At 37.5% G+C, this 10865-nt stretch overlaps 1 protein-coding gene across 1 annotated transcript in view; it reads left to right on the top strand.

Moving 5' to 3' along the window:
• LOC107102260 (alpha-1A adrenergic receptor-like) overlaps positions 1-6529 on the top strand; it is a 25665-nt gene extending 19136 nt beyond the window's left edge. Inside the window, exon 3 of the mRNA XM_015401488.1 lies at positions 5239-6529. Coding sequence (XP_015256974.1) covers positions 5239-5711 — 473 coding nt within the window. The 3' untranslated portion in view covers positions 5712-6529. The remainder of the gene's footprint in view (positions 1-5238) is intronic.
• Positions 6530-10865: the final 4336 nt, after the last annotated feature.

Raw genomic sequence — 10865 nt, 5'->3', positions numbered from 1 at the left:
AGATATCAAAAAAGTACTCCAGAGTGTTGTTCAGCATGGGGGTGAGTAGAAAATGAAGGCTAATCATGTTTTGGGTGTACTATTCCTTTAAGCTCAATTTATGGATACTGTACCCACCTCTGATTAGAAAAAAAAAAGACTCAAGAAAGGTTTATGTCCCATAGCTGCAAAGATGATCATCTACCTGCTGGCTGTAACTAAACATCCCTGCTAAAAATTCAGAAGAAGAGATTAGGCAGATATTGGGAAGACTGGTACAGTAAGAGACCAAAGAGAGACTGGTTGCTGCCAGGGTATGAGAAACACTCTCTCTTTACACCTTTATTGAATCTTGAATCAGATTTCCTACATCACCAGAAGACCACTTCTGTTAACATCAATTACTGTATCATATTCCTGAGTATTAAAGCTGACCTCGTTCATCCCTTGATGACCTAATTGTACCCATCTACTAAATGCTACTTATTGCAGGATATTGCACCATTTCACAAAGCTCAAATCATCTCAAACTGGTTCAATTTACCCCAACAGCCACAAAAGTTACCAAATCCCAATCTAATGGTGCAGCTTTAAGATGTTTGGGAAAGAGAAAACTGTTTTAGGGAAACAGTAAATATATGATGTTGCCCAGTTGATTCAGATCAAAATCTCTGAGGATTTCCAAAGACATCTTGTGAATCTAAGGCACACGAAATACAGCCGTTCTGGAAAAGGAAATTGATCCAACCCTGTACTAACAAGGTGTTCCAAATAAGGAGCTGTTTCATTTCCAGTACTGCCAGCTTTGTTTGCTAGTGACAGAAAGCCTGATAAATGGGTAAAGCAATTAGCATGTTTTGCTCCTTTTTGCTGTTTCCCATTGTTCAGACTTCTAAGCTTGAATTCAGTCTTGTATAATCCACTTAAACCAGGAGTTTTGCCTTTGTTTTGAAATTCCTGCACCTACTGATAGAGACAGCTTTGTGTTTTTCTGATTAAACCTTTAACATACAAAGCTGTAGCATAAATTAATACTTAAGCATCAGCTGTTGTCAAGGCTTAACCGTGCACCTTGCTAATTAGTTTGTTGTGCACACAACTACAAGGAGGACCTCTTTCTTTGACTCGCCAGTCTTGACCGAACTGAGTCTATCACTTCTCTGAAAGGACACAAAGAAATTAAATTACAAGAAAGCAAATAGAGCAAACAAAACAGCAGAATAGCCTTCTTCTGTGAGATGAAATTGAATAACCCAACTATTGCTCTCGCCTAAGAGAAAGCCATTATAGATAACAAGCATGTGGTTTAATGGACTGCAATGCCAGGGAGGCTTCCAGAGTCACCATTGACTCCCAAGGGAGCCCGGTCATATAAGGATGGTTATGCATTTCAATTGAGACAGACCTTCACAGCTCACGGCGCAGAACTCAAATCTGAGGCGATGATTGTCTGACATTCATAGGGTGAAGGTTTGAAAAACTGCAGTCTTTTCTTTTATGTTTAAAACTCTGCAGATGAAAAGCTGTAGCAGTTATTGATGGCACACCTTTCAATGAAGCTGAAGATTTATTGCAGAAGCACCACTTCTATATGTTCCTTACAAAGTGTTTACAAGGCTCATCACACTGGGCAGCTCCATCTTCTGAACATCAAAGAGTCCATAATACTCCTGTGAAGCACTGATTATAGAGGAATCAAAAGCCTAGAAAATAACTCAGATTTATGAATTTTGAGTAGAAAATATAGCCTATTTGGTATTGCAAGATGTAGCTTTGACTTGACTTCTTGTTTCTGGATGGGTTTTATATAAGATTCTGCAAAATACGACATGCATTTTGAAACTGCAACAAAAAGTGACAAAGAGCCCTTGCAGGATTAATCAAATTTTTTTTTTGGTCAATGTCATTTTCCACTTTTGGATGGGTAGGAAAATTTAACATGGGGTAAATATTCTTATTTTCCTATCCTTATATTATGTCCCTCTGTCTCTATCTTGAAATATGATTAAAACCAGTGAGTTCTTTCATTCAGATGCTGTTAAAAAAGATCTATGTGCATGTATCTGTCATCCAATTATTGATCTAACAGGGTTTAACTCCATCTATCATTGCATGAATTGGCCTCTGTATTTGTTGATCTGCCCATCTATCACCTACAGAAGAGTATGTCCAGCATCTATTTGTCCATCTATTTTGATTTTTTTTATATATTTCAGCTATTATAGAAAGATCTACCAAAACATTTAGGAATTTTTGCATCATGGAATTGTACCGCCTGACAAATATTGAACCTGCAAAAGCTGCAAATTAAGAGAAAATCTTCTTTTGGGTTTAGAAATCCCTTAACATGTTACAGTTTCTAAACTGCAGTTGTCTGTTTTTCATGTGTCAAAAGTATTAATGTTTATTACTCAAGTAAAAGTAGAAATCCTACTGTTTAAAAAAACGTTTGTAGACCTTAGGGTATTGTTTATAGTGTTTTACTCAAGTAAAACTGTACAAGTACAATTTTTAAAGATACTTAAAGTATAAAACAAATTTTTTGCAGGGAAAAAGAAAAATTAAGGACAGAAGCTTTAATAAGTAGCCTATTAAAGGAACATTTTTATACAATTCTGCATGATAATTCCTTAGACTTAATTGTCTTAGTTTTATAACTAATGGTAGCACTGTAAAATTTAACCTTGTATCATCTTGATAAACTATTTATCATGGTGCAGCACCAAGTCCAACCACAAAGAAATGAATTGTCTGGATAAAATAAATAATTTTTCATGTTTTTTTATTTTTCTTAAATTCCAACAGGTTATAATGAAAATGGGCTTACATTAACCAAAACAAACGAGCCTATATTTAAAATGAAAGGAGTAAAAAGTAGAGATAATTGCAAAACAATGTTTTTGCTATTATTTTGTTTTTGTACCAAGTTAAAAATAGAAACAAAAAAATACTTTTTTTACCATCTTGGATTTATACAGCGATAACAGGACATGAATCCTAAATACCTTTTAAAGCTTTTTAATAAGTACATAAATAAGCCCAGCATTTAGCCTTTATAAAGGCTACCCCAGTCCTTCTAAACATCTGTGACTATGAATTATGGTCCCTTATACACTAAAACCTCTGGAAAATAAAACCCCAGTTTTCTATTTTACAGCTGATAAGAATCATGGGTAATTTGTTTTCATGCTTTCCAGTTACTCTTAAAGCCCTGAGACAATCAGCCTGAAAAACTCTCCTACACTTTAATTATAACGAGCAGCGATATTGAGAAGATACAACTACTTCTTCATTTCCTTACTGTGCCCATCAGCTAGAATTAAATCCCTAAGAGATTTTACCCCTAAAAAGTTAAAATTATTTGACTTAATTTTTCTATCAACCAGCTTTTGGCCAGAATTGCATTATAACTGCATAACTCATTTAAAACGACTCTTTAAAACTGATAAACACCATTAGTTTTCATCTATTATAATAATAATAATTTAACTCTTAAACCAGTTTTCAGTCAATATGTCAGTTATTAAAGTTAGTTCAAATGTACAGGGAATTAAAAATCTTGCCTTAGAATATGTATTTATATCAGGTAGAAGCTGTAGACAGTGGAGTCAGAATAAAGACTTGAATGAATCTCGAGAAGATGACAAACAGCATCCAACTGCTGATCTCTCTCAGAGCGCTGACAGCAAAGAACCATAAAAAATAAAATTGTATAGTTTTACAGATATACATATGTAGATCACACTAAGTTTACACGGAGAACCAGTCTAAGGAGAATATATGTTGTTTCTATAGGAATCAAAGTGAAAGTGTTCCATCAGATCCTTGTTTTATTTAAACTGTGGTGAAACAGTTTAGAATTAATACAATTTTGAACCTAAAAGGTCAAAACTTTCCGGCCGAAACAAACATATTCTACCATCAGGAGTTCTTACGACATAGCTCAGGATTGCTTTCATTCACTACAAAAAGATATCAGGCAGCAGGAAAATCCTAGCCTCGTGAGACCATCCTGATCTCGCGAGCTTTCAAGGTTTCACTTGCAGATCAGTTTGGAGACTCTCAGTTAAAGAAAATTTGGAGCCGTTCACCAAACGAACGTCCAATCAGCGTTGGCTTTCAGGCGGGTTGAGGTGTGACGCACATGAAGCGCGACAGTTCAGTTTAAAGAACATGGTGGCTTCAGCCGATAAAACTAGCGTTAGCGTGGCTATCGAGCAAGTTTTATCAGAATTACAGAGTATTTGTTCACTGAAAGAAGAGCAAAACACTGCTCTGGAGGCTTTTCTCAGAGGAAAAGATGTTTTTGCTCTTCTCCCGACTGGTTTCGGCAAGAGTAGCCTGGCTTGTGGTTGTGTTTTCGTCATCGCTCTGTTAGTACGTCATATGCTTCGTTGATCTGATTGGTTTATTTGGCCTGTCTATCACCAACATAGGTCAATCAGCTAACCAGTATTTTTGCCCCTTCCCAAAATTACTTCAACGGAAGGTTTCCAGATGGATATGTGGAGTAAATCCATCTGGTGAAGTCAGGTTAGGAAAATCCAGCCCCTAGCAGGGTTTGACTGTGTAGGTACCAGATCTGTGGCAGTGACATTTCACTGTATAATTGGATAAATGTTGCCACGGTGAGGTAAAACAAGCTTTCAAATAAACAGTCAGCTGAACGGTTGAATCTTGGAGGCAATTTGTCGACCAAGAAAGACAATAATACCAAAAAGTCTTCAGAAATGGTTTGGACAGAATAAAGTAGACAGACTAGAGCTTTCCCCAATCTACAAATGAGCACCATGTGCTTAGCAGCTGGATCATTGTAAAAAAAATCCAACTAAATAACAAAATTTTCTTAGAGAGGACAAATATCCAGCCATAATTATGAAATGTCTTTGGTGATCACAAGAAAAACTGTCCTCAGTCTGTTTACAACTCTATAAGATAGGATTATGCAAACATTGATAAAGACTGTATGTGCGTTCAAAGCATTCATCCGACCATTAATCTAGTAGCGCTTGGCCTTCAGGATCATTGTGGCTGGTGTCTATCTTTAGTAGCCTGGAATAGATGCTACTTCACACTCAGACCTAAAGGAAATTTAGAGTCATCAATCTATCTATATGGATAGAGATATATAGACATAAAATTTCTGAACCTGAAAACTTAATCCATACATGATTCTTGTATTATAATTTCCTTATGCATGTTCAAACTTCTGCAGATGATTATTCATCTTACTAATACAACTTTTTTCCCCTTTTCCAGGGTCTATCTTCCCATCTTGTAAGCCCCCTGAAACCATCTTTAAGATAACTTTCTGGCTGGGTTACCTCAACAGCTGCATCAACCCTATTATTTACCCATGCTTCAGCCAGGAGTTCAAAAAAGCTTTTCACAACATGTTGAGAGGGCGCTGCATAAGAACTGCAGTTCCTAGTGCCAAACAAGGACACCCCACAGCTCATTCCTTTAGTCCCGGCCCATCGTCTAATGAAGCCATCACCTCAATCCAGGACAGTGCTGCTGCTTCCTCGTGGGCTTGCTGCAGGATGCTGTCGACATCAACATCATCTGTCGGTGCTCAGGATCAGGCTCAAAGTGGACACGTCCAAGGGAAGGGTCTGTTGAAGGCTTGGTGCCTTTCAGCGAGGCGATCCTCTGTAGCACACAACCCCTCCACAAATGGTTCAGCTAAAGTGTTACGCCTGTCTCTTGGCATTTCTGGGGAGCCTGTTTAATTGGCTTCAGAGAGTTCAGGACATTCAATCTTGTCATCCGCCTCCTCAGAGGAAAAGTATGTACAAATCTGTCCACAAATGCAAAATCCAAGATAAAATGACTGCAGCAGCCTTTTAAATTAGGAAAATGCATGCTCAGCAGGAAACCTTTAGACTTGTTGTATTGCTGGACTCAATGGAAAAGGACTAAACCAAAAATGTCACTTTCAAGCAGACAGAAGACATACCCTGAAGAGCTTGGGAAGGATTAAAAGAGATACCAGCAATCTTCTCCAAATGAAATTGAAAAGCAACCCCAGACATGATTTATTTAAGCATTAGTGGTGTTTCTCCAGTTTTCTCTAAAGGGAACAACACCAAAATCCTGTAGGGATAATTGCTATGAAGTAACAGCTCTGAGTGGGAAGATGTTAGAGTGTGTTTCCTCTCAATTCAAGGGAAACGTTTGAAATAACAAAGTCAGAACAGAAACATGCAGTGGCTGCCAGTTTTTTCATGCCCTTTGTCACATTATCACCACAAACCTAAATGTGGTTCATTGTGAGGATTTAACATGAAATAACACCACAAGGCATTGCATAATTGGAAAAGAAAAGAAAAATGGAAACATGGTTTCCAATTTTTTTTTTTGCAAAAATCTATAAATTGTGGCTTGAGTATGCATACATGTATAGCCCCATTAATTTTACACTACTAAATAAAAATTCCGTATAGTCCTGTTGTGACCATCTGCAAACCTACATGTAGACATGGCTGTTCCACTACAGTACACTCATTGGCTGAACAAGGAGATGCAGTAAGGGGTCCGTGGTATCTGGAGGACCTGCAGAAGGACCTGGAGCTCAGCTGGAAGAATCTTTTGAAGAACATATTTTAGGTTTTACTGAAGATTGACCAAAAAGATTCCAAAGCAGGGTTCATGTTTGCAGCTTGTCTCAATGTATTTAAACACAACCAAGAAACAACGTGCAGTGCAAAGCTTTAACTGCTATTCCCTGAACACGCTATTTTACTAGGGTAAATTGGAGGTCCAGGTACATATCTTCAGCAGAATCATGGAAGCTGGTCAGAGTTTAGCTGAATAAAAAGCTAAGTTATCAGAGTCTTCCCATTAGATGTTTCAAAAGACTTGAGGCAGGGTCATAAGTTCATCTTTCAGCAAGACAACAACCCCAAACATACACCCAAAGCCAGATCAATGCAAAGTCACGTGTTATGTATTTAGTATGACTAAATCGGATAAACAAAACTCAAGTAAAAAAATTTGACAAGTCCGCAGAGTTTATGTTCTTGGGGTGTCCTTGTTCTCTGAGCTTAAGCTCTTTTGCAAAGAAAAACGTGCATAAAAATTCAGTCCCTGAATTTGCCAAGCTGATCAAATTATACAGCAGAATATTAAAGCTTTATTTGCAGACAAAGGTGGACTCATAATATTTACTCAGAGGAGGCTAAATGAAAATGCATCATATTAAACTTTAGATTTATTTCACTTCATAATTATGCACAATTCTAAAATGATTAATACACTTTCAATTAAATCGATTAAAGCGTGTGGTTCTAGACTGATAAATTGGGAAGTTAAAGGGGTGTGAATACTTTTGAAAGGCACTTAATAATTAAAAAATGGAAAAAAAAATCTGAAGCTTGACAAACTGTTCTGAAATACTGCTGGTGTAAATATTGCTGCTCTGCCAATGAGAGGTCTGGTTTTCTGCTCAAGGTAATGCATGAGGAAATTGAAGCAACAACAGTGACACAATATTCTCTGAGATCAATCCATTTTGTCAGCAAGTCCTTTGTTCCCAGCACATTGACTATTTTTTGCAAAACTAAAGGAGTAAAGTAAATCTTCATGACTACAGAAGCAGTGGTCCGATGAATCACTGGAGTTTTGTTTCAAAAATTCTATTTGAGTAGATATGAAGTATCATGCCTGCGACACTTCAGTTTATGCGGGAAGGAGACAGGTTAGTTGGTATTTTTAGTTTGACTTTTGCTCACATTAATAATTGAACCGAAGCACAAGAAGACAGAAAAAAAGGAATATATAAATCTAGAACCAGCAGCAACACAGTATATTCATATTTATGAAATAAGGCGGAGATGACTAAATAAAAGCATGTGTGACAGTTGCAAACTAAGATCAAGAGGCACAGACAACTGAGCAATCTGGATACTACAAAATTAAACAGAAGAGGTGGAACAAACTCACAAATTAGGAATCACTTAGAATTCATCAATGAAACCATTTTTGTTGTGTAGACATGCCTAAAACCAGGCTAGATGCTTTTACCAGAGATAGATAAGATACTATAGCACATAGAAATGCAGTTAGTTGTTGAATTTATTTGGGGAGGGTTTAAAAGGCTCTGTTCATGCTGAGAAAGGGCAATGCAGATAAGAAAGTTTGCTTTGAAGTGCTGATTAATGTGGACAGAGAAGGTCAGAGAGAGATGCACTGCAACTTTGGAGTACATAATGGGATAGCTGGAAGAAACGTTGCTGTTGTGTTAGAAAGTCAAGTAAAGAAATCTGTGGGTTTGGTGCAGGACATGGGACAGCAAGACAGAGGTCAGGTGGGATTAAATCAGGGATTATTCTAGAGTGCTTATAAAAGCAGAGTCCATTCCTGTTTGCAGGAATGACTATATATTGTAGGTAGGGGACCTTTCCTTTAAATGCCAGCTCAGGACCCCCAACTTCCATTTCATACGTTTGAACAACAATTGTTTTAAAGGAAAAGTCCGGTGACATTCAGAATAAAAACTTCTGAAAGTACTTTAAGTATGAAATTATTACATACTTTTCAATAAATGACAAGTGTTTTTAATTAAGAGTAAATTAATTTGAATGTGCTTTACCGGAGACATCCATGTTTGTTAAAGAACACTACTGCCACCTACCGGTTTGCAACATCACAGTGTGGTATCAGCTGTTGAGCAAGTCCCAGTGCTGTATCTGGTGTTTGTCACAATGCGCTATTATCCATGCCAGTGATGACCAGTCCACTATGCGAAGCAGAGAGAAACTGATTAATAACGTCTTTTTTATCTGGCCAGAAGTTGGATGGCAAATCCTCCCTCATGATCTGGTGGATCATGAATTGGAAATGTGAAATAAAAATGTTTTACCCTATGAATTACAACATCCAACTCTCAAATTCAGTTCTCGCAAATTTCAATGGTGAAGTCCTCTCGAAATCTTATATAATTGTAATGTCTAGTAGCTCCCATTGATTTTGCTTGTAAAACAGGGAGAATGGCGCTAGGTTTACCAAACCATGACATCACTGCTGGAAGATGTCAGGAGTGAAGTGTTACTATAGTTGGCAAAAATGGCCGTTCCCTGACTCAGTGATCGTGAAGAAAAATAAATAAAATAAATTCATTAAATTACTGCAAAAATATTATTTTTAGGTATAAATAATGACCAATTGGTTATCCATTGCAGACCAGACTTTTCCTTTAAATTCTGTCCCTCAGTGACCACCACCCTACATATTTTAGGGCTTGATCTGAATACCTAAAATTGTAGCTCCTACCACCTGTTCCTATCTCCTATCCCCTCACATTTCATTGGAGAAAAAGTTAGAACACTATCCAGGGCTGGAATAATGCACAGACTTAGAACAGGACTGCTGTGCTGAATCCAGACAGCCTTCAGTCTTATTGGGATTGAGCCCAAGTTTCTACTTTGTGCCACAGACCTGAGTTATGCATTTAATGTCAACTGAGAGCTGGCTCTCCCATATTTTATTTTATTTCCCTTTGGGATTAATAAAGTATTTCTGAATTGAATTCTGAAGAGGAACTCCCATCTTGCATCTGAGAAAAGTGCCTATAGAAGGAACTAGTCCAGGGGACAATTGAGACAAGAAAGGCACTTCGTATAACTCTCTGTCATTTTGACACATAAATTAAATTAAATAGAATGGAGTTTGGATTTCCTTTGGTTAGTATGACTAAATGCATAGCTGGCACCTTTTCATAATCAAAAAGTTGGGTACCACACAATTATCAAGCATAAACAGGTTGACTAGATTAGTTTAGGCCCAAGTCCTTAACATACTGTGATGAATACTGAGGAAATTGTGATAGTAAAAGTAGGGAAGGGGTGGACAGGTTTGAGTTGTGCCAAGAGGAGTGAAAGTCAACTGAAACTAGATTATATGTGTGTAGTAATGAGATGTGTAGAAGTGGAGCATTAAAGCCAAAAAAAAGTAAAGATGTTGAGGTTGAACGTAAGTATCTTGGGTTGACCATCAAAGCAATTGGCAAAGCATACAAGTAAAAGAGGGAGTTCAATCTGTGTGGAGTGAATAGACAAAAATGAAATTTGACAAATAAGCAGCAGCACAAAGGAGAATAAGCTTGATGAAAGTCATGCAGATTTGTTGGCATATAATCATAATGTGAATCTACTGTTTTATTACATGCCAATGATGCTTCATTGGACAAGGATCTGGTGACCACATCCATCACTTGTGAGTGTTATGTAGGCTGTGATTGTCAAATGATGCAAAAGGGGCCAAAGTTGTTTCAGAAAAAATATTCCCCACACCATTAGCCCAACGCCAACAACAACTTGATGTAGCAAGCATGCCCAAAGTCGTCCCTCAAGGGCAGCTGTCCTGCAGGTCTTAGAGGTCCCCTTGATTAGCACGGCAGATTTCCTTTGAACTGAACTGCAATCATCAGAATAAGCTAACATTGAAAACCTTTAAGAAACTGGCACTCAAGGACCGACTTTGGGCATGCCTGATTTACAGAATTCTGAGGATATCATCCAACTGTTGTACCAGATGTTGAAACTTTTCATGTTATTTAACAAGTTACTGTCTAATTTTGGGAAGTCTGTGTGAATAGGAGTTTCCTGTTCTCTGACAGTAATGGAACTTCTGTTATAGCCTTTCTGCTTCAAGCTTTTAACCTGTTTGTTCAGAGTTTGTATTCTGCATTGCTTAATTGTAACAAGTAGCTACAGTGATGAAAATAAGTATTTGAGCACCCTGCTATGTTGCAAGTTCTCCCACATACAAATCATGGATGGGGTCTGAAATGGTCATTTTAGGTGCATGTCCACTGTGAGAGACATGATCTAAAAAAAGGTCCATAAAAGTCCACAAAAACGTGTCAATATTCCTCCATACTGCTC

The sequence above is a fragment of the Cyprinodon variegatus genome, unplaced genomic scaffold (genome assembly GCF_000732505.1).
Source record: "Cyprinodon variegatus isolate N-32 unplaced genomic scaffold, C_variegatus-1.0 Scaffold32, whole genome shotgun sequence".
NCBI lineage: Eukaryota > Metazoa > Chordata > Actinopteri > Cyprinodontiformes > Cyprinodontidae > Cyprinodon > Cyprinodon variegatus.
Note: the sequence above shows the minus strand (reverse complement) of the source record. Positions and strands in the feature narration are given on the sequence as shown.